The 27,802-nt window shown below is 36.5% G+C and overlaps 1 protein-coding gene across 5 annotated transcripts in view; it reads left to right on the top strand.

The window, feature by feature from the left end:
* Positions 1 to 27,238, top strand: part of ABHD17B (abhydrolase domain containing 17B, depalmitoylase) — a 28,597-nt gene extending 1,359 nt beyond the window's left edge. The window contains exons 1-4 of one of the 5 annotated variants that reach the window (XM_021001779.2): positions 3,260 to 3,436; positions 18,994 to 19,468; positions 23,196 to 23,375; positions 25,695 to 27,238. In XM_021001779.2, the coding sequence (XP_020857438.1) occupies positions 19,002 to 19,468; positions 23,196 to 23,375; positions 25,695 to 25,914 (867 nt within the window). In that variant the 5' untranslated portion in view covers positions 3,260 to 3,436; positions 18,994 to 19,001 and the 3' untranslated portion in view covers positions 25,915 to 27,238. Of the gene's footprint in view, positions 1 to 3,219; positions 3,437 to 9,404; positions 9,502 to 18,993; positions 19,469 to 23,195; positions 23,376 to 25,694 lie in introns of those variants that run through there. The other 4 variants (XM_021001781.2, XM_021001778.2, XM_021001782.2 and 1 more) reach the window with 4 other exon arrangements.
* The last annotated feature ends 564 nt before the right edge of the window (positions 27,239 to 27,802 follow it).

Below are 27,802 nucleotides of genomic sequence, written 5' to 3'. Positions count from 1 at the left end.
TTAGTCTTGTCATTGCGGAAAACGGTGCTGATGGATCCTGCCCCAAGGTGGGGAGTTAAAAGGTGTGGGGGAGGTCGGGAGAAGGGTTTTCTTTCTTTGCTTATTCCTAGGACAGGAAGGAGAAGGGAGGGGGGCGCGGGGGCTGACTCTGGTAGGGATGCCCCAGCCTTAGGTGACCCCAGAGGACTCTTAAATAACCTCGTTCGAGTCGGCTACAAGCGTGATTTGTGACTGAATCGATTCGGGTTTTGGGGGGGGGGGTTGGTCTAGTTTGGTTTTCCTTTACCTTTTGGAAGCTTATTCCATTTCAGGGACTGGTCACTTCCCCTCCCCCCAAGTCAGGAATCCCCTTTTTAAACTTGAGGATTGTGCGGTTTAAAGAAAAATTCAGAAACTTCATGGTACTCTGAAGTCAGGTCATGACATAAATTTTTATGTTGGAAGAAGGATTTTTGCCACCCTCTTACTTCCCCACTTAAAAAACAGTACCCAGTTTGATTCTTTTCTCCCCCTAGTTTTGTCAGAGTAAGAGAATACAAAATAGATTTAAAGTTGGAAGGGATCTTTATAGTCCAACCCCTAGTTTTACAGATGAGTAAACTGAGGCTCATAAAGATTTAGTAAATTGATAATGAGGCTGCACAATTAATAGTGTCTGGAGAAATTTGAATCCAGGTCTTTGTCTTCCTGAAATGAATTTAGCAAATTTTGGGGGACAAAGGCTCCAAAAAAGTTTACATAATGTTTAAAATGAAAGAGATCCCCTTAATAAATTTGTGATTGTGATAATTTCTTAATTATTATTAATGTAGCATATATAATGAGGCTTATTTTGTGATTTTGGTAGGTTATTCTTTGATTTCCATGTTTTTTGATCAGTAATGGCATGAGATGAGTCTAGGAAATTAACAGTTCTAATAACTGACATAAATATAATTTCAGGTTTCTAAACACTTTGAATTTATTAGCTCATTTGATTCTGGCATGGTAAATACTGATGTTATTATCATCTTATATACACTGCACAGATGAGGAAACTGAGGTTCATAGATGAGAATTGCCTGTGGTCACACCGATGGTATCAGTCATTTGGGATTAGAGCTTGTGAGCAAATGTGTGATAGGTAGGCTATTGTAATAACATTCAAGTCTCATTAGGTGAGTTTACAAACAAAATCAGTTTTTAAAAATCACTTTTTATTCTCTTATGATGTCCATACCATGGCAACAGTTATCTAAAATAGGAAATTATGGCTGATTCATGTGCTTTTGCCTGTATTCTTTGCTTTCTTTTGGGGGAACATTCTTCATGGGATTAATTGAGCACAGCAAGACTATTTCAGAAAACACTGTTAAATACACTGAAGTGTATTTGAACTAAGAAGGCTGATAGCTAAAGCTCTTTCCGTTTCAAAAAACCCATGACTGTCCAAGGACATTAATATTCTATCACCTATCATTTTGACCTCTTTGGCATTAGTGAGGTTAATTGCTGAAGCCAAGATTAGACTTAGAATGCTAAGCAGGTTTAATCCTCTCCTTCTAGTTGGTCTTGGGGGTTTATGTTTCTTTTAAAATTTGTACCCATTTTGCAATTTTGTGTGAAATGACTTGATATATTCTTGCTGTGATAAGCAGAATAACATAAAGCATCTTATTAAGTTATTTCCTTGTTTAGTGAATATAAGGAAGAACAGAACTCTTGATTTGAGTTCCCTGATCTGCTTTACAGCTTCAGTCAAATCATCCACCCTTCATGAAATTCAGTTTCTCCACACCTTTTAGATTGGAATGATATAGTTTTCTACCACTTGCTAACTTCTTGGGAAAGGACATGAGAACATAGAAAAACAATCATGCACAGTATTTTGAAAGTAATTTTTTGATTCAACATTAGAGATAATTGATATTTCGGGATTTTTTTTTAAGGAGTTTTAATTGACTCCTTAACATTTTATTTTAAGAACTATGGCATAGTTGAGACATTTATGGAACCTTTCTATATGCTCTCATTTATTTAGTTTTTACTTTAATTTAAGCACTCATTTTGCATCTTTCCTGGAAGTTAGGAATAGGTGCTGATCTTTGTTGAGTTAAATCCTATAGAATTTTTCCCAAATAAGATTTATATTGCTTCATGAGACTTGCTGACGACAAGGAAATAGTCACAGAATGATGGTGTGCTTGTTACTAGTAGATTTCTTTTTAGATTCCAAGTTTTTGAGCTCAATGATTAGTCACCAGGAATGAATGCTTACAAATATTAGTTGTTCTTGCATCTGCAAGATTTTTTTTCTAGTTTACATTTTTAGTACTGTCTATAATCTCGGTTTTTATAAAATAAGAACGTTATATATGTTTTTCTGATTGACTTAATAGTGAGCATCAATGTAATGACTGAATGAATTTTGCTGCAGCTTTAGGTTTCAGTTTTCTAGGAGCCTGAAACTGGAATGGTTAGGTGGTAAATAACATTTGTATAATTAGTGGTAGATAGAAGAGAAGAAGAAAAAACAACTTGAAAATTGGAAGTAAAGAGAAGAACCATATATGAAAGAAAATAGAAAAGGGAAGTGAGATGGAGTATATTTGCTCTACCTATTTAGTTGTTTCTTTGGCATTCTTATCTGTTGTGAGATACCGTCTGGGGAGCTCAAATTACTTTATAAGCATTACCTTTTTAATCTCTACATCTCAAAAACAAGCATTGATTGAAGTATGTGTCATTTTGTAGTTGAGAAAACTAAAGCAGTTGAATCAACTAAAGTGACACACCAAGTCAGGGAAAAGTGTAGACTAACCTTCCCATCCCCCAGTACCTTTGTTAAAATCTTGTTCCTTTGCATTTGTACAATATTCCTTAAATTGATTTCCCCTGAAAATATAAAGTCAAAAAGAGTATATTTCTTAAATTGAAATGTTAGTTATTAAGAAGTTAGGGCGAAGAAAATGTGTGTGCCCAAGAAAAAAACTTTTTAGTTTCCATTAGGCATTTTTCTCTTTTGCTTCTTCTCTTCACCATGCTCCCAAACAAAACCAGATGATCACTTTAAGCTGTAAACTGAATGGTAGAATTGCCATTTTCCCTCTTTCCTTCTTTAGTCATCTAAAAATTGAAGGAATTTAGTTAAGGCTATAACATTATAAATAAAATTTGAAAAGTGTTACTTATGGGGGGGCAATGTTATAGATCATCCATTCCAGCCTCTTTATTTTACAGATGCGAAAACTGAGGTCCAGAAAAATATTGTCTTGGTTATGATGAGATAGCCATTATAGTAGCAGAGCTGGAACAAGAAACCATGTCTCCTGACTTAGAAGCTTCTATACGTCCCATCATACTGCAGTGATCAAAAACATATGTTTTTTGGTAACATCCAACTCAGAAAAACAAATGAATTCTTTCCTCTTCAACTAACCCCCGAGTGAAAATTACTGTATGTATATAATTCTCTGGAAAATATTTTTAACATTTTATATAAATAATTTTGTATGTCTAATGCTATGTTAATATTATTGTATTTATTGTACTGTTTAGTATCTTCTGTGCTGTAGAGCTATAGAACCCCACTACCACCACTTTAAACAGTTTATTAGTGTTATATTTTGTTCAAAGACTAAGTGGTGCTAAATTCAGCTTTTGTTCATTGAATAGGAATTAGGAAAGTCTTGATAGTAGGAAGGAAATGACACTAATTGATTATAAATATCATTGTGAGAAATGACATAAAAACATCTCTTTTATACAGTAATATAGATACTTGAGCTTGGGGGAATTCTTTGTTTTTGGATAAACTATTAATTTTAAACCCTAATCTCTAAGCTTTCCATTTTTATCACTGTGGTTTTAATTTTGCTTAAAGTCAGTGGTTTGTGAGTCTATCAGATTTCAATATGTTTGTTCTTGTTTAGCTGTTTTCAGTCCTATCTGACTCTTTATAACCCCTTTTTGGGTTTTTCTTAGCAAAGACACTGGAATGGTTTTCAATTTCCTTCTTCAGTTCATTTTGCAGATGAGGAAACTGAGGCAAACAGGGTTAAGTGACTTGTCCAGGGTCATACAACTAGTAAGTGTCTGAGGCCAATTTGAATTCAGGTCTTCCTGAAACTCTTATCTACTTAAGGGGCCCCCTGAACTTGTTTTCTTGAGTTTCCCTATTTTCCAGAGGTTAAGTCCCCCTAACACTGCACCACCTAGTTGCCCTATATCAGATCTCAACATAGAATATTACTTATGTGCATACCGGCTGGCCTCTGAGATTTGGTCTGTCCTCCATTCAATTTCACTGAGGCGGCTAAGTGGTACCATGGATAGAGCTCTGGGCTTAGGGCCAGAGTGACCCCAGTTCAAATGTGACTATCAACACTTAAAAAGCTTTGTGACCTGGACAAGTCATTTAACTTGTCTGCCTCAGTTTTCTCAACTGCAAAATGAGGGCCCCTACCTCCCAGGGCTGTTATGAGGATCAAATGAGATAATATCTGTAAAACCTTTAGCAACACCCTTTCTCCTAGGCTTGTTGTGATAAGCGGATAAGATGTGAAAATGCTTTCAAAAATTATGAAGTGCCATGTAAGGTATTATTTTTTTTCTTGTTGTTGGGGGACAGCTGGAGTAAAGGCACAGAAACAAGAGGTGAACTTGCCCTGTGTGAAGAAGTACAAGTAGGCAAATTTAGCTGGATCATAGAATTCAAAGAAGAGAGTAAAGTGTAAGACAACTGGACAGTCAGTAAGTAGGACAGGGCCAGGTTGTAATATACTTTAAATTCCAGGTGACTTTTTGATCTTAGAAGTGACACAGTCACTAGAGCTTATTAAGCTAGGTGGTAACATGGTCACACATATGCTTTGGAAAAGTCATCTTAGAGCCAAGTGTACTATGGATTGGAGTGTAGGGAGAGACTTGAGTCAGGAAAAACAGTTGGAAGGCTATTGAAATAGTCCAGGTGAGAAATAATGAGGGCCAGAACTAAGGTTGTGGTTGCATTAGTGGAGAGGAGTATATAGGAGGGTTGCAAAGAAATCTTGGGAAATAAGATTTGGCAGTGGGTTTGCCTATGTGGAGCAATGAGAAGTCAGTGGAATCAAGATTGTAGACCTGGGTGCCTTGGAGGATGGTGGTGATCACTAATAGGAAAGTTAAGAATGTGGAGGATTGGGCAGGGAAGATAAGTTCTGTTCTGGACACACTAAGCTTGAAAGAGTTTGAAATGTCCTCTGAGAAATCCTGTATGAAATGTCCAAGAGGCAGTCAGATCAAAAGAGATTAGAGTTAACTGAAAACCATCTACTTAGAAATAATAATTGAGTGGAGTTGAGCTAATAAGATCACTAAGTCAGAGAGTACAGTGCCACAAAGAGAAAGGGACCTAAGTCAGGACCTTGAGGGATGCCTAGTGTTAGAGAACATGACTTGGTTGGAGAACTGGAAAAGGAGACTGAGAAAGGGTAATCACATGTAGGAGGAGAACCAGGAGAAAACTGTCCAAAAACCTGTAGAGGAGAAAGTGATCAAGAGGAGGATATCCACAGTGACGTGCTGCATAGAGGTCAAGGAGGATGAAGCCATTAGATTTGTCAATTAAGAGGTTGTTGGTAACTTTGAAGAGAGCAGTTTCTATTGAATCATGAAGTCAGAATCCAGACTGTAGAGAGTTAAGGACAGCGTGAGAGAAAAGGAAGTGTGAAGGCACCTTTCGCAGACATCCTTCTCAAGGACTTTAGTCACAGAAGGGAGGGAGGGATGGGTCAAGTGGTAGTTTTTTGAGAATGGAGAAGACTCGGACATATTTATAGGCAGCAGGGAAACAGCTAATATGCAGGGAGGGAGTGAAGATAAGTATCAGAGTGGGAATGATAGAAGGGGCTATAAGCTGGAGAAAATAGGATGGATTGGGATCATGGCATGATGTGTAGAAGGGCAGCTTCTTCAGGTGGGGTGACGTAAAGGAGGTTGCAGAAAGCTTTCATGAGGTGAGGGGAGAAGAAAGAGCTCTTGAATGTTGGGGAGAGGGGGAGCCATGGGACATTTGAGGAGGGATGAAAATGTTTGGGATAGTAATGAGTGGCATAGTAAGTTAATTAGGGAGGTGTAAAATAATTGCCTTGCTGAAATGAGAGCCCAGTTGAGGTTATGTAACATAAGTTTCTAGTGGACCCAGTTAGCATGATTTTATGATTTTTCTCCGTCTCATTCAGCAGCATATATATAATAGCAAAGGCAGTGAATAGTGGGAGTGATCCAAGCATAAGGCTTCTAAGGGCCAGAATGGGGGGAAAGGGACTCAGGAAGACAGTGTAAGAGTTGATTGGTTCACCAGGTTTACTGGTTCACCAAGTGGTCATGATGAGGAAGGGGAAAGAGTATAAGTAGTACAGGGGTGATGTGTTGGGAAAGAACTGAGGTGTTGGAACTCCTGGTGTTGATGAAGAACAGGGTTTGGGGTTATAAGGCAGGAGGAGAGGTGGAATGAGAACAGATTATGATTAATGGAATTTCAGAATTCATAAATGTGGAAGTGGTGCATTTGTGGGTGATAGCAAGATAAAAGGCATGAATATCTCTGTGTGTGTCTGATGTGAGATGGAGTAGTAGGTCATGTGAAATAAATCACTTGAGAAACTGAAATTAGGGTTTTTGAGGGAGTATCAATATGTATGTTAGATTCCCCTAGTAAAAGGGCAGGTGAGAGACTGAACCAGGAAGTGAAGTCTTTGGAGGTACAGAGTATAAGGTAGTTTTCTCAAGAAACTTAACCAATGAAGATTATACTATAGAGGTATAGGATATTGGGGGTGGGAGGGAGGTTTTAAAAATAAATTAAAAAAAAACCAAAAAAAATAGAAAATAAAAAAAATCAAATGAGGATATTTTTTTTTAAGGAAATAGGAGACTTTGGGATACTTGTATGAAGCCTGGAAGGAACCAGTAGATTTGGAGAGAGTTAGAATAAGAGAATTGGGATGCTCATAAGCACTTGGCAAGAAAATTGGAGGTGGGGGGATGCCATCCAGGGTGCACTAGAGAAAAAGGGCTATTTCAGAGAGAGAGAGAGAGAGAAGGAAAGTGGTATCTGAATGATATGATATGAAGAGAAGCGAGGGTGTTGAATAGTCTCATTTTTTTTTTCTGGAAAGCATGAGGTGAAGTTCTTGACTGAGGAAGTTATTGGAGGGAGTGCCAAGGTTTGGAACAGCCAAGATAGAGTGTAGGCTAGTGAATCAATTAGGGAATTGTAGATTGTTTTCCTGTCTGCAGTGTGGGCCCAGTCAGCAGTTTTCTGATTTCCTCCAGCTCCATTCAACAGTTAAATGAACAAAAACAAAGTAGGCAGGTGGTGGGAGTAATCCCAGGTTGGAAATTGGCAAAGCATGATCACTGATAAGACAAAAGGTCAAGGGAATTATGGATTATGTAGAATTGATTTTCCTCATGGGTCAAAAAAGGAAAGAAAGGGGGCAGCTAGGTGGCACAGTGGATAGAGCACTGGCCCTGAACTCAGGAGGACTTGAGTTCAAAAGCCACCTCAGACCAAACACTTGACACTTACTAGCTGTGTGACCCTGGACAAGTCATTTAACCCCAATTGCCTAAAAGGGGGGGGAAGAAGAGTGTAAATACTATGTTGATGAGTTTTTATTTTATCCTAGAGACATTAGGGAGCCATTGAAGGTTTTAGAGCAGACATAATAATAATACGTAGCATTTATACAATACCTGCTATGTACCAGGCATTGTACTGGCACTTTACAAATCTTATCTCATTTGAGCTTTACAACAATCCTGGAAGGTGGGTGCTATTATCGTCCCCATTTTACAGTTGAAGAAACTAAGGTATACAGAGGTTATAATTGAGGAAACTGAGGCAGAAAGTGATTAAGTGATTTGTCCAGGATCACACATCTAAGAAGTATCTGACCCTGGATTCTGAACTTGGGTCTTCCTGACTCCAGGCTCAGTGCTTTATCCATTGTACCAGCTAGTCGGTCAGACCTATGCCTTTCAAAAACTATTTTGGTGGCTGTGTGGATGATACATTGGAGAAGGGAGAAATTGGAGGCAAGGTGACCAAATATGAGGATACTACAATAGTTTTGTGAGGTTATGAGAGTCTGAACTACTATGGTAGTTGTCTTTGAAAGGAGAAGAATGCAGTATAACAATAGAATTTATTAGATTTGGAAACAAATTGGATAAGTGCAGTGAGAGACAAAGAACGAGTTACAAATCTATGTGTCTAGAAGGATGGTAGTGCCCTCAACAGAGCAGGGAGCCAGCTTAGTGGGGAAAATGATGAATTTAGTTTTCGATATGTTGAGTTGGAGGTGTTAATATATCCAGATAGAGGCAGTCATAAGGAATCTAGCTATGTGAAATTGGAATTCAGAAGAAAGATGAGAGCTGGTTATATAAATTTAGAAGTTGTCTGGTGTAGAGATGACAATTGAACCCATGGAAGTAGATGAGATCACAAAGGCAGAGAATTTAGAGGGAGAAGAGGACCCAGCATAGAGCCTTGGGAGACATACATACAGTCTCGAGATGGATGACTCTCAAACCAAGGAGACTGAGGAGGGATTAGACAGGAGGAGCACCAGGAGACAACAGTGCCTTGAAAACCAAAAGAGTAAAGAAGTTTTGAGGGATGAGGAGGATCAATAGCTGCTAAGAAGTCCAGGAGAATGAGGACTGAAAAAAACTAGATGGGATTTAAGCACTTAAGTTACCTTTGAAAGAGCAATGTCTGTGATGTATTGGTAGTATCAGAAGCTAGATTTTCAAGGGGTTGCAGAAAGGAAGCGTTGTGATGTAGATGACTTTCTAGGAGTTTGTGAAAGGGAGAAAATGGATATAGGGCAAAAAATTTAGTTAATTCACATTATCACAAAAGTTTAAAGTTGTAAAGGCCTAGACCCCACCTAGTCTAACATATACCTAATGAATGCCCTTTGCAGCACCTTCAGTAGATGGTTATCTAGCCTTCAGTTGAAAACTTCCAGTGAGGAGCAATCCATTAGCTCCCAAGTTAGCCCACTCTACTTTTAGACCTCTAATTATTAGCAGCCTTTCAGTATGTGGAGCTGAAATCTGAATTTCTACAGTCTGTTCCTAAATTCTCTTAATTTTGTCTTCATCATCAGGGTGAATATCCCTTTTCTTCAATCAGTCCTTTTATGACATGATCTCTAGTTCCTTAACCATGGTGGTCACATTCTTCCGATCAGTGTCTTTCCTAAAATGAGGTGCCCAGAACAGTAGTCCTGATGTGATCTTATCCAAGTAGAGTACAGTGTGGACTATAATCTCATTCATTCTGCAGCTGTTCCTCTCAGGGCATGCTTAATAGTACTGAGAGTTGCATGGAGCAGGCCCTCAAGCAAGCCTCTCTTTTTATTGCTTAGGAATTCCAAGGCAAAATGGCAGGCCTCTGGGCAGAAGCTAGATCTGCTTTGTCTCAAGGTCTAGAATTAGAACTGAGGGCAAAGTTGCACTTTGCAGGTAAGACTTGCCTTACTTATTCAACATAGAATTCATGCTTGTTGCCAGTGGGTTAGAAAGAAGTTCTACCCTTGTTAAGTATCGTAGTCTGTGCAGCTTAGAATATTAGGCTGTATGCTGAAGGCTAAAGTGAAATGTGAAATTTATATGTTGTTCTTTATGACCCCTTTTCCCAACTTTTAGTGATTTATTGATTGAAATTTTCTTAGGGGGGAGGACTCCAAGTATACTCATGTATGAGTTGGAGAGGTGGGGAGGTCTGTGTTTAAATCAGTCAAGATGTGAAATAAATAAAAATAAACACAAACATAGTTGATCATTCCCTAAGGAAAACAGAAAGCATCAGTAAAACTTTAAAATTGAGATCAGAGATAACAATTTTGGCAGAATCTCTTTTCCTTAATGGGTTAGGTTTAGACCTAGAAGGGATCTTAAAGATATAATCCATAAGCTGAAGAGGACCTCACGGCCATAGACATCAGGGCCTCATTGTTTCCTTATAACCATTATGTTCTAAGTGAACTGATTCTTGTTCATTTAATTGTAAGAAGTGAATCATCTTTTGTGTTATGTTTCTGTATCTCACCTCTCCTTTACTTTAGATCATTTCTAAAAACAAGTAATTTGCATAAAACACTAGGAAATTAGTATCTTAGCAAGCAGTGTGGATTGTCAGCCTTATTCGACCTGTGTTGGAGGGGAATAATAGGTGATAAGTTCAGTGCTATAACTTTTTTTTTCCCCTCAGCGTCCTTTTCAGTTAAGCTAGCTTTGTTTTTCTTTATACTTTTAACATAGTTGTTTTGTAACATTTTAAATACAATTATTGCTCAGCTATTGTTACAGTCATAAGTAGTTTTGATAGCCATTTTTCCTCAAGAGAAAACACATTTTTTTTTAATTATAGAAGTCAAACTTTTTTTCCTGAAAGGATTACAGTTAGAGTTGGTGACATCACAGATGTAGAATTGAAGGAGACTTTAAAGGTCATCAAGTCCAAATTTCCTCATTTTACAAAAGAGAAAATAAAGACATAGAGAAATGAAGTGACTTGCAGAGGATCACACAACTAGGGAGTGTCTGAGATGGGATTTGAACCTAGGTCTTGGTGATACCACATTCAGTACTCTTTTCACTCAGTACTCACTAAACCATACTGCTTTTCAAGAGGTCATCTCAATGGTGTTTAATCCTTTTAGATAAGAAAACTAAAGAAGTTTAAATGATATTCTCAGGGTTAGTGACTTTGAATCTTGGCTTTCCACTTGTCACAGAATCATTTACCATCCCCTGTCTTAGTTTCTTCATCTCTAAAATGAGAGGTTATACTAGATGGCCTGTGAATTTTCTTCCAACTCTAAAATTCCGTGTTACTAGGTTTATATTACATTATATATTTATTGCATTATATCTTCATTGTGAAATAACTCTACCCAGAGTAGTGTTTGATTCTACATGAGAATACTAACAAGTAGTTCTTAATAGTAGTTGGTAGTAGTGCTTTCATAAACTTTACAAGTAATAAATTCCAAAGTAATGTTTGTATAGTTTGTCAGCTTTTAAAAATATACTGTGTCCTACAAAAACTTGACTAACTCAAGGTTTTTTCATTAATTGGATTTTCCAAAAAATGATGTTCAACCAAAATTCAATTAAGATGTTACTGATCACCTGCTGTGTCCAAGGCACTATGCCAAGTACTAGCCTTAGCCCATTTTCAGAAAGCTCAGTGAAAATACATAAATGGATCTGGGATTTCAATGATGTGGGTGTTACCTCCACTAATACAAATCATACCCATCCATACTTAGGCAGTCTGTTCAACTATTTCAACTGTGCCCTCCCATAAGTTGATTTTAGAGCATCAACCCAGCATTCTTTAAAAAAAAAAAAGCCTTCCTTGCTTTTTCTTGATATAACAGATGCCATTGGAGCACACAAGCTGTCCCTCATTCTACCTCTGTGTTGCCCTTTGAATAATCCTCAATTTTAATTATTCAGAGACTAGTACACTATGGTGAGTAGCCATACAAAACCACCAAAAGAATATTAGGTTTAAAAATATAGGGCTTTGTTTCATGAAGAAGTGTGAGACCACTAATCTTTCATTCCTTCTTTTCTGTTTTTTTCCTTGGAGATTTGAGTCTCCCTACTGCTATCTGAGTAAACTTCAAACTTTTTCTTATATTCAACCTGCTGTCACTGTCTTTGCAGCCTTATATTACTGTATTAGATTACTCTTTTACTCCAAGCACACTTAAGTTCTCATGGCTTAACTTGTTATAATCCTCCTCCCACACCCCCAGCCTATTGAATTCATACCTATTTATTTATTTGTTTGTTTGTTTGTTTGCTTATTTGCTTGCTTGCTTACTTATTTATTTGTTTTTGGTTTTCAGCTTCCATGAGATTTTGAGTTCCAAATTTTCTCCCCATTTCTCCCCTCCCCCCACCCCAAGATGGCATGCAATTTGATATAGGCTCTACATATACAATCATGTTGAACCTATTTTCACATTAGCCGTGTTGTAAAGAAGAATTAGAACCAATGGGAGAAAACACAAGAAAGAAGAAACAAACAAAAGAAAAGAGAGAGAGAGAGAGAGAGCAAATAATATGCTTCAATTTGCATTGACTCCGTAGTTCTTTTTCTAGATGTGGACAGCATTTTCCCTCATGAGTCCTTTGGAGTTGTCTTGGATCCTTGCATTACTAAGAAGAGATGAGTCTATCAAAGTTAATCATAGCACATTGTAGCTGTTACTGTGTATATAATGTTCTTCTGGTTCTGCTCACTTTACTCAACATTAGTTTGTTCAAGTCTTCCCAGGTTTTTCTGAAGTCTGCCTGCTCATCATTTCTTATAGCACAATAGTATTCCATTATATTCATATACCAGAACTTGTTCAGCCATTCCCCAACTGATGGGCATCCCCTCTGTTTCCAGTTCTTTGCCACCATAAAAAGAATTGCTGTAAATATTTTTGTACATGTGGGTCCTTTTCCATACCTGTTCTTTTAAAGCACAGTTCAAATACCACTTCCTTTATGAAACCTCCCCTGATCCGCTGTAACTCTTTGTATTGCCAGATTTATCCCACAGAAGACTTTAAGCTCGCTGGGTGATTATAGATATTCTGTGTTCTACCCTAATAAGATCACTTTTAGAATATTGTGTTCAGTTCTGGGTACCAAATGTTACGAAAGAAATTGATAAGTTGAAGAGTATCCAGAAGAGTATGGCCAAGATGACAAGGACCCTCACTGAATTCATACCATATGAGGATCATTTGAAAGAACTGAGGATATTTAGTCTGGAGGGCAAAGCAGGGGTAGATAACGATAATATAGATCTCCAGGTTTTTGAAGAGCCTTTGTATGGAAGAGGAATTGACTTTTTCTTCTCTGCTCCAAAAAAGGCAAAATTAGGAATAATTAATAGGAGTTGCATGGAGATAACTGTAGGTATCTAAAAGTGGAATGAGCAACCTGATACAGTAGTAGGTTCCTCCTCGTTGGTGTTGTAGTTAACAGCATTTTCTGAATCTAGCAATATAATGATAAGATTTTTAAATTGGCTTTGTTTTTTAATATGGTCTGGTATATTTGTAGTTTTAATAATATCAAACTAATCCTGCGCTTTTTGTACAAATCAACCCGGTCAACATAAGCTAAATTTAAAAAAAGGCAAAGTTGCATCAGCTTTTTGTGGTTTGCAAACAGCTACAAGGAAAAGAAGTGTCTTGGAATGAAGATTGCAGTCAAAAATGCATTCTTGTTAGCAAAGCAACCCATTCATACAAAAGCTTTAAGTTTCTGTAAGATGATGGAAGAAAATGGAAATAAAATGAATAGTGAAGGAACTTTTACTGCAGGCATTAGTTGGTTGAGTCATTTTAAAAACCAAGTTCATTTGCATACTTTTACGGTTACCAGAGAGGTGACTGGTACGGATGGCAATGTGGCAGCAAAATATTCTGATGTCTTAAAAATAATCAAAAATGGTTATGCTGACTAACAAAACTTTAATGTGGGTAAAATAGACCTATTTGGAAAAAGGAGGCCTTCTAGAACTTAAATTTCTAAGAAAGAAAATACTCAACATGGATTTCAAGTGTCTAATACTTTTGTTCAGAAGAAGCACAATTTGAGGCTGCTAATTCAGTTGAAGTAATTGAATCAGAGAAATAGTTTGGGGATGAAGAGTGGAAGGGAAAATGGTTTGAATCAATCAACAAGAATTTATTAAGTGATTAATCTGTGCTAGGCACTGTGTTAAGTAATGGGGATCCAAGGCCAAAAAAATTGTCCTGCTTTCATGGAAGGAAGTTCTTAAAATTGTCTAGCAGTAGAATAGTTTTGCTTAGTGGTTTTGATTTGGTTTTACTTTACCACAAGTAAGCTTATCTTCAGGTAAACTAAGGGTTATGAAATTGGCTTTCATTATAGAAGATGGGGTCGGTTATGAACAGATTTTTTGTCCATCTGTTACTTAATTTGAGCTTAAACAATAAATGTATGAAGCCTTTGGAAGTGCTAAGATCAAATTTTCCTTTTATCAAAATCGAGTTTTATGTGGGAGTCAATCACTAGACACATGAGGAGTATGAACCTGTCTTTCTGTGTGGCTTTAATCTAAGAGTACTTGTTTGCTTGCCATCTACAAGCATTATTATCCTTTATTTGCACTTTGCTTTTTCTTATCAAGACCATTGACATGGTAAGGTATTTGGGCATGGTAAAGAAAAAAATACATACATCATGGTGTTGGGAGTACTTCATAAGCTTGATCCTTCTTCAGTTTCTTCTCTTTGAGATACTGCCTTGAAGGAAAAAGTTTATCTTTTCTAACCTCTGATAATTTTCACTGTAGCAAAATTACAGTGTCAACAGAATTTGCATTATCCTTTGTAGATGATAGTGATAGGATATGACTTTGAATGATTAAATAAATTATTGAAATAACTAGTTCTGATGTAGGAAGATTCTTGAATAAATTGCTTTTAAAAATTAGAATTGATCTGCAAATTACTGAAGAGAGGAGGAAGAAATATAGTAGATATTTCTGCAGTATTTAAGGAGGATTTTTTAACATTGGCTTACCTGTTTTGTTTGAAAAAAAATTTCTTTTTGTCTTTGTTGGTGAACAGGACAAAGCAAGGGCAAACATTTCAATAATTACCACTTATTTTAGGAAATTTCTTTGAACAAAGTAAATAGCAAGTTTTGGCAACTGGTTAACTGTGTGAGGTGAAAGAGAATGAGAATACAAAATTAATGTCAAGTTACAAACCTGGGAACCTGGATGCTGGTGCCTTTGAAAGCCCTAGGAAAGTTTGGTCAACTAGCAGGTGTGGCAGGGAGAAATCTATTCTATTTTAAACATACTGAGTTGTCAGTAGGACATTGTCAGAGCATTTGAATTTAGGTGTTATAGATCAAGTTCTATCACGTTATGGCAAACTGCTTCTCTTGAAAAAAAGTTAGCGATTAAACTTCCGAATTCATTGGTGTAGGGAGCTTCTAATGAATTCCCTCTGCCAATGTATCTTCTCCTCAGCTTTTAGGTTCAGAGAGTAGTCTTGATTTGCTCAGATTCAACCAGCCAATATGTCAGAAGCAGTACTTAAACTCAGTCTTCTTGCCTTTGATACCTGTTCTCTGTCCCCTGTGACAAGAGACTTATTAAAAAATAATAATAAACTTAAGTTTACACACTTATGTAAGAATTCATTTACTTTTGGTGGTGTTTTTTTTTTACTAAAAACCACTAGAAGTAATTGTAAAGTTTTTTATCAAAACCAAAATGTTAAATCACTGCAAGTGCTTAGTCTTACAAAGCTGTTTATGCAATATCCAGTAGCAAGTGTCAAATTTTTCATATTTGTAGGTGTTATCTAATGTAGAAGTGGAAATAGCTACTCACTATGAGCAACCAAAAATAGTTCTGGAATAAATAGTTTACTATTTGAATGTTCCTGTGGCCAAAATAAGTAGCTCTAACCTTAGAGACATTGGGACTTAAAAGCAGAGCTGCAGTACCCTAGGGCCTACTTCAGCTCCTTGTTTGCAGACAGCCTGACCTTTTCTATACTCTGCTTAAATTACTGACTAAACTTTGCTACAGGATTAGTAGAGATTTTTAAAGAACCTGTGATAAAATGGATCCAGAGTAATTCAAGCAGAAAACTTCTATGAGTGCTTTTGCCAGTGATTTTTCTTCCCTACTGCCCAGAGGTGTCAGGGATATCATAATTTGATTAAAGTTATCATTTTCCACTTTCACTTTTCCTGTGGTACTCCTCCCTTTTAATATTTTTCCTCTCATCTTGGCTCCATCAGTGGTATTCAGCCAACCAATTAGAGTACTACTTTACTATGTGTGGAGACCTCAAGGTATAAACTATAATAGAGATATAAATTACAGGTTCTTAAACCAACTAGGTCAACTTGCTTATTAATTAGTCTTGTTATATGTTAGGGTTACCACCTCTGGCATGCTAACATGCTGAAGATAATTTTGAGCCTAAGACCATATCTAGAAAAAAAATTTGTCTTAATGTTTGTCTTTGGCCACATTTTCTCTAAGCCTGTGCTTCCCCTCCCTTATCTTCCCAGTTTCTAGATTCTCATCCATATCCCATTCTTGACTTCAGCAGGTGTTCTTGAGCCCTTTTTTCCCCCCTCATTTTGCCAGAGTTTGAGTTTGCCATGAGTATAGACAGCTACTAGCCGTTTTCAGCAGTAGAGGTCGTGGGAAGAGCTGCGGCCTGTCAGCAAGAAGCCTAGGTCCATGCCATCTTGAATAAATCACTCAGCCAGTCTGGTCCAGAGTTTACTCATCTGCAAAACGATAGAGTGAACAAAACTTTTTCTAAAAATTCCTCCTAACCGTTATAGTTTAGCTTATGAATATAAGTTTTTAACCCACATATACTTGATTTATGCCCTCCAGGAAAGGTGAAGTAGGCAACTATAAAGTTAGTATAAGTTGGCCTGAATCTAGGAGAGGAATCTATGGAATAGGAAGGAAAGAGCCTTCTTTAAACATGAGTTTACCAAAGCATTGGAGTGGTGGGGCAGCTATGTGGTTCAGTGGATAGAGAGTACTGGGCCTTGAGTCAGGAAGACCTAAGTTCAGATCCAGCCTCAGACACTTATCCTGTGTAACCCGGGCCATGTCACTTAACCACTGTTTGCCTTAATCCGCTAGAGATGGAAATGGCAAACCACTCCAGTATCCTTGCCAAGAAAACCCAATGGACAGTAGGGTCCACAGGGTTACAAAAAGTTGGACATAAACAATAAATTGGGGTGGTGATGGAGATTAAATATGGTTCAGGATCAGACTGAGCATTGAGAGTCAAAGAGAAGACTTCAAAAAAGCAGGTCCCCACCAAACCTAGCAGCAACAACACACCAACCCTGTCTCAAGTTACAAGTCTGAAAAGCTTGGTTTAATATCCCCAGTAGTGAGCTGAAGCAAAACAAAGAATAGAAATGGAGATGCACTATAATCTGCAAATCTAATTAGTCTGTAAGTGGACTTATTTAAAAAACATTTACTCTGTCAAGTTTTTCTTTGCTTATATTGGTAATTTACTGAGTTAAGGAACAAAAGAAGTTGGTAAAGAAGTTAATTTTTGCTGTGGACTTAAGATTTATTGTAACTGTCCCTTTCTGGTTTTGGTGTTTTTGTTTTTTTCCCTCCCTAGATGTCTCTCTCCCTCTGATCTCAAAATCCTTGGAAAACTCAATGATTCTTTACTTATTCCAGAGTCCAGCCTAAATGGAAAAGTAGAAGAAAGGGTGGGTGATAGTAGAAAAAGGGAGTACCTAAAACAAGTTTTGGAGGCTACCGGGAGAAAGAAGGAAATAGGGCACCATCAAGCCAGCATGACCTCTAGAAAGGTCTGTAGGAGCTTTTGCAGCTATCAACTCTGCCCTGACCAACTCAGGAGATAATGTGCAGGCTTAAGAGTCTGCTCTTTTGTCCATCTCTTCCCTTCTAACCACTCTTCTTACCTCTGATGGCTAGAAAATTGAGTCTGTGTATGATTTTTTGATCGGTTTAGAAAAGTCTTCTCATACCAAATAGGCATGGGGAAGGAAGAAGGGAAAGATTTAGAGAAATTTGGGAGAACTTATATGGCCTGATGTGGAGTGAATTACAAGCAGAGCCAGAACAATTTATACCAAGGTTGTGATCAATGGAGATTTCCCTGTTGTCTTGCTTAGGATATTCCTTGACCTAGTTTCTCCCTTTACTCTGCATACCCCAGGAATGTATTTGCTAATTCAAGATTTTCATGGAATCCTGTATAACTATATTTTTAGCACCTTTTCACTGTATTATTCAAAGGTATCCACATTTAAGAAAAGTGCACATCGTGTGACCAGCTAATTCCATTGGGAACAAGTAAATGTCATTCAGCATTAGGGTTCTGGCATTTCTAATCTACAATATGGGTTGTTCATTTCAGTCATTCCACAACAGTGGTTTTATTGGTTTCAATACAAATAGCATCTTTTAAGGCACACTCCTTAAAGGTGGGCTATATCTAAAGTAGGAGCCACAGCTTTACACAAGAGGATAAAGGAAGGATCCAAAAGAGGCCAAGGAAAAATTTTCATTTCTGCTTCTCAGGAAGTTGATATTTTACGTGAAAATTAAAATATTGTCGTGTTTCAGCTATTTTTAAATTTCTCCTTTTTTCTTAATAGATATATCTTCTTCATCCAATAATGTGTCCTGTCTTCCTTAGAGTAACTCCTACCTCCAATAAATTTTGCCATACATTTGGCACAAAGGAATCTTTGTCCAAAAGTATATAAGAGGTCTATCCCATCTGAGATGGACAAACAAAATTCTAAGATTGTACATTCTGTCTTTTTGATCATATCTTTCCCCCATAGGATTCTGAATATTTTACAAATAACGTTAAAACTATAAAATATATTAAAGATTTTCTATTATGTAAACGTGGCTTAATGGAAAAGGAGTTGGAGACACATATTAAAACTCTGACCGTAAGCTAGTCCCTTAACTTCTCTGAGCTTCAGGTTCTCTTCATCTAAAAAATGAGAGTGATCATCTTTAGTGTCTGCCTCACAAAATGTTGTGAGGCTCATATTCGTGGTAGACAGTGAAGTACTTTATAAACTTTAAAGCTCCATGTAAGTATCAGTTGTTATCCATGTGGCTGTTGTACATTATTTCCTACCTTTGCGAAGTAGATATTATTTATTTCAGTTTGAAATTTCAAAGAGCAATGACTTTTTTTCCATCAGTTGAATGTGATCCTGCCAAGGGAACTTGCCCAACCATTGCTTTACAGAATTTCCATTTCTCAAAAATCACACTTGCCTGGATCCTTAAAACCATAAAACCTGACACAAGTTATTTCACTCTTGTCTTTATACTACAATGTAATAAAATACAAATCTCATATGTAGTGATTGAAAAGTCAATTATTGCCTTTTCTTTTACAGAATAGAAGATGAATAATCTTTCATTTGGTGAACTATGTTGCCTCTTCTGCTGTCCACCCTGCCCAGGGAAAATTGCTTCTAAATTAGCATTTTTACCACCTGACCCTACTTATACTCTGATGTGTGATGAAAGTGGAAGTCGCTGGACCCTACATCTTTCAGAAAGAGCAGACTGGCAGTACTCTTCTAGAGAAAAAGACGCTATTGAGTGTTTTATGACTAGAACCAGTAAAGGTAACAGGATTGCCTGTATGTTTGTGCGTTGCTCGCCCAATGCCAAATATACTTTACTCTTCTCACATGGAAATGCTGTTGACCTTGGTCAGATGAGCAGTTTTTACATAGGACTGGGTTCACGGATTAATTGCAATATATTTTCATATGATTATTCTGGATACGGAGCAAGTTCTGGGAAACCAACAGAGAAGAACCTTTATGCAGATGTTGATGCAGCTTGGTTGGCTCTTAGAACAAGGTAAATGTGAATATTTGTTTATTCAGCTTTTAGATACCATGAACATGATAGACCAGTTTAAGTAAATGTTTGTTTAGTTTTTAAATTGCCATCCAAAAGCATAAGAAACCAAAGATGGTGGCACATGCCTGTTGTCCCTGCTAGTGGAGGAGGCTGAGACTGGTGGATTACTTGAGTTTGGGAGTTCAGAGCTCCAATAGGACTGGCCTGGTAGGAGTCTGCACTAAGAGTAGGACCAATATGGTGGGCTTCCAGGTGTGTAGAACCACTAAGCTGCCTAAGGAGAGGCAAACTGGTTCATGTTGAAGGAAACTGAGATTGGATCAGTACTTAGATGAGGATCAGTCCCATGTATGGCTGCTGCAGTTCCAATTTGGCAAGATAAAATGAGCAGTCTGAAAAGAACAACAAAAAAATAGGAGTTTATAAAGTTTCTAGTGATTTCTTCCCTTTCCCTCCTCCCCCTCAGCACACACATCTGTTAGTTACACTATTTGAATTCAGAAGAAAATGTAATTTAAAAGTTGTGCCTAACATTACAAATTAATAAAGATGAATACACATTTTCCCTAGCAATTAGATTTTCATTGTTTAGATAGGAAACTAAAAGACAAATCTGTTTTTAATGGAATACTCAATGATTAAAGAAATTGCATTATCTAGGTACTAAGAACCTCTTATATATCCTAAATTGTGGCAGTGTTTATCAAATATGTTTTATCAGGCTACTTTGCTTCCCCGATTATTAAGTAAGGCTATGATGTGACATATACCATATGTATTAGAAATGGAAACTGAATCTGTGATTTTATTGGTATAGGGAACCCCCAGGTGAGGAATCTCCTTTTACTAAGGCAGGTTGGTATCATCTCTGCAACTTAGAGTCTTAGAGAGTTGTCTAGAGCACTGAGAGATTAAGTGACTTACTTGCCCAGGGTCACACATCCACGAAATATGTCAGAGGTATGACTTGAAGCACAACTTATTGTTTTACAGGCCAGCTCTCCAGTCACTATGGTATATTGCTTTTCTATGTATGGGGGAGGAATTAAATGTTAAAATTTCAGATTTGATACTTTGAGTTTTAAGCTGTAAGTTTTAAATTTCATTGACCTATTTCTGTTCTTTCCTTTTTCTGTTCCCTTTATCTTGTATCAAATTAATTTATTCCATAATGTGGAAGATTGGTTATTAGTGCTTTATATTTGTTTTCAGCCCTTAGAATTACAAAATCACAGGATTTTATGGCTAAAAAGGGACCTTACAAGTCATCTTCTCCAGTCTACACCTATGAGGAAACAGACCTATATAGGTTAAGTGACTTGCTCTGTGATTGCTAGATAATGGCAAAGGTGGAAGTAAAAGCCCAGGTATCCCAACTCCCAGACAAGTTTGGTATTTTTTTTTCTATACCACTGTTCTTTCTACAATGGTATTTAAATTTTTACTTCATAGGAGTTAATTTTATGTAAAAATAACAGCATGGTTCCATTAATTAAGCACATTGAAACTAAAATACAAATTTTGATTCTGCCACTAAATTTTGAGGCAAATCAGTTATTTGTATGCTACTTTTTTTTTTCCTTTTTGGCTGATTAGAATCTGTGAGTTGGGACGAGACCATAAGAGTTTGGTCCAGTAAATGTATTTGTGCTGTCGTTTCCATTGAAACCAAACTTGAAGAAACTTTCATGCCTGGGGACCCCATAGCTAGATATTAATTGCCTTTCCTTTCTTCTTCTGCATATGTATACTTAAGGCCCCATGGTATTTGGAGAAATAGTAGTTGAACCATAACATAGTTACAATCCTGTGCCTCATTGTTTGCTTTTAACTTCTTTAAATTTTAAGTTTTATTTACCAACTCAAGAACTCAAAAAAGTCATCTCCCAATTTATAAAAGCAGCTTGTTGACTATAGAACCAGGCTTGACCTCTTAATATATACCATATTAAAACTTATTTCTAGTGAAACAGTTACTTATTTTAGAGGACGCTTAAGGGGTAGAATTCAGTATTTCGTAACTAGCAAAGAATACCTTTTTCTTTTTGCGAACAGCTTTCTTAATATTTCCTTGCTTCACGCACACCTCAAATTATACAAGGGCAAAAAAAAGGTGATTTACAATTATTTCTTAATCTTTTTTTTTAACCATGTTCTATTATCAGTGACCCTGAATAAAGCATTCTTTAATTCTTTACCTTAAAGCATTTTTTTATTGAATAATTTCATCCCATTCCCACTGTCTTTCAACTTATTGCCATAAAAGCAGTTTGGTATAGTGAAAAGTGTGCTTGATTTGACTATGAAGTTGAAAACTGAGTTGCAAATCACTTTGCTTCTCTGAGTCTGAGTTCCCTCATTTAGAAAATGAAAAAGATTAGACTAGATGGATCTATAAGATTCTTTCTGACCATAAATTTCCTTTTTCTTGTAAAATGAACATTTGCTTTTCATTTTCTCTCTCATCTTTTTAAAAGAGATTATTTAAACATGAACACCTTTACAAGTAGATTTGGGCAACCTAGAAAATATTTCTTTGACTAATTGTGTCACCTTTGTTACTGTGCTTTTTTTTACTCTTTGAAAAAGGGATCTCTCTTTTGGCCTTCAAATTCTATGAGGTCTTAAAGGAAAAAGTGATTGAGCATTCATGTACTGTTTGCCAAAAACTCATTCATTTCATATTACAATGCTTGTTTCAGATTTAGAAACAAATTAATGATAAAAATCAAGGGTTTTTGTGTTTGGTTAAATGTAAATGCAGTCCCTTAAAATCCTATTAATGATCTAGTTTAAAATAAACAAGTAGAATAGTGGTATGAATTATTTTAAGATAAATTAATTATGACTAAATATTTTATGAAACAGAGTAAGAATGGTGAGTTTATTAAGTGTCATTCTATAACAGGAATGAGGCTAGACAATGGAGATACAAAGGAAAAAAAATCCTTGTCTTCAAGGAGCTTGCTTTTTATTAGGGGGATACATGTATCTGAATGAGTAAATCCAAGGTCAGGGAGCTCTAGGGTTAAGGGAGGGTATTCTGAAGGGATCAATAAAGGCTTCATAGAGATGGTGTCCACTCTTCTTGAGCATAAGAATTTTGAAAAATGTGCTAGAGTGTGCTTTCCTGACATGAGAATAACTTTTGCAAATGAACATAGGCAGAAAGTTGTCATGATTGTGAGTTATGGTCCATTCTGTGGGAAGGGAAACAATTGAGATTAGGCTTGAAAAGTAGGCTGGCCCTAAACTGTAGGGGATCTACATTCTAGGATATGGATTTAATATCTTTATTGGAGGCAAAGATACTGAAGGTTTTTAACCAGAGGAATATTCTGGTCACTACTATGCCTTAGGAAGATGGTTTTTGTCAGCTTCGTGGAGGATAAATTGGAGGGGTTGGAGAGCATAGAAGCAAATGGGGCGGGGGGGGGGACAATTTAGAATGCTGTTACAAATAGTCTAGTTGAGTGGTCATAGGGGATCAAACAAGAGTAGTGACCAGGTGAGAAGAGAGAGAAGGATGTTGAAGATAACTAGGTAGAATTGATAGGATTTAGCAACTGACTGGATATGGGGGAAAGGAAGAGTCAAAAATGACACTGGATTTCTGTAACTAGCATTTATGATATTCAACCTATTGATAAGTACAAATTCTTTTTAAAAAAAGCAAATGTGTTCCCAAAGACATCATGGTTTTTAAAACTTCTGAACTTCATAGGTATGGTATCCGCCCTGAAAATGTGATTATATATGGCCAGAGTATAGGAACAGTACCATCTGTGGATCTTGCTGCTCGTTATGAGAGTGCTGCTGTCATTCTTCATTCCCCTTTGACCTCAGGAATGCGGGTAGCTTTTCCAGATACTAAGAAGACTTACTGCTTTGATGCATTCCCAAAGTAAGTGACAATATTCAACACAATTTAATATTGGGGGGGGGGATTTCAAGGCAAAGCAATAATATAAAATAATCTGTCACCTTGGGTATTCACTACAGTTAGTATAAAAGGTGAGTAAACTAGGGGAAAAGTTAATCTTGCCCCACAAAGGCTACTGATGATATAGTAATAAAAGGATTTTGTAGGAACTCAATTTTAATCTCTTCAGCTGTTCTGCTCTCTTTTAGACTTCCAAAGGAAAAGTGATATTTCTTACTTGGTCCTTAGAACATTTAAGCAAAATTAGTAGCTGTCTATAAGAAAGATTTGTTAAGAGGAAAGAAAATTGTCACATTTCAGTCTATTTCCTTTTTTCCGTTGGCAGTAGCACAGTGTTTTGTGAATGCAGGCCAAAAGCCAGTGATTCTGTATGGGAGCAGAATCACTCCAAAGAAAGGTTCTTTTAAAAATTAACTACCTAGACTGGTGGCTTGAAAGGAGGAAGCTGATAGGGTATGACTAGGCCCCCAGTTAACTTGTTGTAAGTGAACAGTGTTAGAACTAAGCGTATGTGGGTTCTGACTCTGTGTAACCCTAGGCAAGGTATTTAATCTCTCAGTGCCCTGGACAGCTCTATATAACTGTGAGTTGGAGAGAAGATAATTGATTTGTATTGGTACACCCATTATAGTGAAGTATGGTTTGGTGGACAGCACACTGGGCTTGAAGTTGGGATGACCTGAGTTTGAATCCTCTTACCCTGAGCAAGTCCCTTAACCTCTCTCAGCTTCAATTTCCTCACCTGGAAAAGGGCTAATAATAGAAATGAGGATCAAGTGAGATGGTATCTTGAATGCTCTGCAAACTTTTAAGGCACTATAAATATTAGCTATTATTGTTATGATACAACAGGTTTGATTAAAAGTTTTTTAAACACTCTTATTCTCCTTAGTTCAGTACAAATAAGCCTTCTTCAGAATATGAGCCTTACTCACATCAGAATAACCTTGTGAAGAGATGTGTCCTAACTTCTAAGTAGATATTTGTTTTTAAATAGAAAATATTGGCTGCTTATGCTTTTTGATAGTTTGCGGGAGGAAGTCACAGTGAGAACATTCTTGTTGAAATAATAATTAGTTGCAGAGCCAAAACGGATTTTTTTGTTATGGCTCTGAAAAACCATTTTTCTGTTCTTAATAATGATCTTTCAAAAGACAGACATGTAATGGTCAGTGGTTAGAACAATAAGCTTGCTTACTCAGCTGAATACTTTACAGTTTTTACAAGAACATAAATAGGAAATGATCTAGCAACAAGACTGTTACATCATGAATCTGTTCAGGTCCTCGGCAGTGGTGACCCCGAGAGGACTACTTATTTAACAAGTCATTTCTGTTTCAGAGTCTTGGTAAATAATTGCTTTGCTAATTATTTCCTATCCTGTAGTTCTGGATACGGTTTCCAAGTAACCTATTAACTGCCCAAAGAGGCTAGGTACTATGGAAGACAGAAGACAAGAAGAGTATCTTTCCCGTTACACGACTTGTTACTCTCTATCCAACCCTGTAATGCATAGTACTTGATGATTTGGATTCCTAGCAGAGGAAACCAGTGCACTGTTGTTAACCCTGCTAGAGTGAACAATCCCTCATTTCCTCAACTCCTTGTTGTGCAAGTTCTGGGAGCTGCCTTTGATCACTGTTACCAGAAATTTAGTATGGTAGCAACATTTATTGAGTGATCCTCTAGGAATAATTAGATATAAACTCAGCTTCCTCATCAAGCTTGGAGGAAAAATGTATATGAAAGGAGGATTTTTCCCTTGGCATTTTGCTTGTTTCTTTATACAGAAAATTAGCTTCTGATATGTAAATTCCCAATGTAAGTGTCTGGTTTAGTAGATTTTTGGTATAACAGAAGTGATCTTATATAGTTTTATTGCAATCAATTATATTCTGCCTCATAAAGAACTTTATAATGCAGACAGAGTATACTATTCTAAATAATATGCAAAATCTGATTTTTCCACAGCATATTAGTACTGAGGGAGATTGGGTCTCTTATCTATCCCCTTAAGACCCATTAATGTGAAGTGACTTGCCGTAGGTCAGAAAGCTGGTAAATGAGAGAGGCACAACTCAAACCCAGGTCTTCTAATTCTTTATCTTTAGTCTGTGATCTTTCAACTATACCATGATTCAAAAGCCAAGAAAAAAAAACAATCTTTCTTCTGAGCTGATTCAGAGACATTTTTAGTGACTGAATAATCTCACCTCTTTTATAGCAAAAGGTCCCTTGTTCATTTATATAGCTAGCTTACTTTTCCCCTTTTCCTCACAGCATTGACAAAGTCTCTAAAATAACCTCACCAGTGTTAATAATTCATGGAACTGAAGATGAAGTCATTGACTTTTCACATGGCCTCGCATTGTTTGAACGCTGCCAAAGACCTGTGGAGCCTCTCTGGGTTGAAGGAGCAGGTCACAATGATGTGGAACTTTATGGACAGTACCTTGAACGATTGAAACAGTTTGTGTCACACGAACTAGTGAATTTGTAAAATACTTTGTAGATTTACATACTGTGCTTTGTTTTGATGCTGAACTGGACACCTTGGTAAATAACATAAAACCTGAAGGTTTTGTTTGCAAATCATGTTAGTTGCCTTCATAAATGTACAGGTATGATTTGTTAACAGAATTAATGAAGGTTTTAATTACCGGTGTAAAACTGGAAATAACAGTATCATGCAGTCAAGCTGTGTAATTTATATATTTTATGTGAATTTTTTTTTAAAAAAAGAAACCACCAAGATGAGTACTGTATGAAATTTTAATTCTGTAAAAAAATCAAATGCTGTAAAAATATTGCCAAATGCTTTCACATACCAGAAATGAATTTATAAATATTTTTTAAAACATCTCAACGTATTAACCCTTGTTGCACTAATGTAATATTCTTTTAAAAAAATGTACATCTAAAAAAGTGCAAATAGTCATGTTAAAATAAATTATAGTAAATACCATGAGAACATACTAGTTCTTAGAGTTGACCAAGACCCTGTTGTACAGGGTTAATGGTTAAAAGTTATTTGTTTCCATTTTTGTATCCATATCCTAATGGTTAATCTTACATTTTCCATTTTTGTTCATGAAAGTGTTAGGCTTCATTTTTTTCCCTTGTGTATTAATTTACCAACTGGTTACTTTATAAAGGGAAAGTCACGGATAACACTGAATTTTAACTGGCTCTGAGTCACAAGGTCAGTACCATGAGGCAACTATTTAAATACTCATATTAGAAATTTCAAAGCTGTTAGAATATCTAGAATGGTTATTTTAAACCTTTGAATGATCGTGTAGAAATGCAGTACTCTTAATAGTATGGAAACCTGAAAGTTCATTTAGTTTTATTTTATTCCGTATCACATGCACATTTGCTGCTGTACCCCATTCAGGTTTCCTTTGGCTGTTTTTTAAGTATAGAACCTCTGGTTTTGGCTGCCATCTGAGAATATTACTAATTTACTCCTTAGTAGAAGAGAAAGAAAAGAGAACATTAACTTTTGTATTAACTAATGTAGTTTTAAAAAAATGCAGAAAAACAAAACTGTAAGTTGCCTTTTCCTTGGATGAATCTTGCCTGAATAAAACTATGAAAGAAAAATACAAATAAAATTAATGGTAGTCTAATTTGTAAACGAATGAATATTGAAATAATACACACTGTGGATATATTTTAAGGCCTTATGTAGTTTTAATTGTTCTGCTTGTTCTGTGGTTATGTCTAAGACTATTGTATATGATTCCCTTAAAAGTATATCAAGTATTGTGAATGCTTTGTTTAGATGTGTCAGATTAACAGTAAAATAGCAAATATCCCAATCAGCTGTGATTCTGTGTTTATATTTCCTCACTCAGCTCCTATTCCTAATGCCCCTTTTCTCTGAAAAAAATTGGGGGAAGGAGTAAAGGTGAGGGATTAGTGTCATAACCTCCTTTCTATAAAGAAAATTTTTTTTCCTAAAGCTTTGATTCATTATGAATTTCTTTCCTTTCATAACATACTACCAAGAATTTGGCTAAATATTCACTCTGGGAATTGGTTTGAAAAAATTAAAGTATTAATAAGGAAAACACAGAGTAAAGTAGATTGTCCTTGGCAGGAATTGATACTAGGCTTATGCTCAGCTAAAATTCACGGAATGAAAAGGAAAGGCAAAGGTAGACTACAGGTAATGGGATACTTCATCCCAAATCCCATTATTAGTCAAACTTGTTAGTCTTTGGATTCATAATTCCCTTCCGTACTCAAGGCATGATAATGATGTCCATCAATAGACTTAGATAATTGATCGTTTTGGGAGAATTACATTAAAGCTTAGCTTATTTGCTGTACACTGTTATACACAATTTCCTTTTGTGTGTAATGGCTTCCAAATTCTTCCT

Source organism: Phascolarctos cinereus, unplaced genomic scaffold, assembly GCF_003287225.1.
Source record: "Phascolarctos cinereus isolate Bilbo 61053 unplaced genomic scaffold, phaCin_HiC Scaffold_4;HRSCAF=312, whole genome shotgun sequence".
Taxonomy (NCBI): domain Eukaryota; kingdom Metazoa; phylum Chordata; class Mammalia; order Diprotodontia; family Phascolarctidae; genus Phascolarctos; species Phascolarctos cinereus.
The sequence above is the reverse complement of the archived record's forward strand: the minus strand, read 5'-3'. Positions and strand labels throughout refer to the sequence as shown.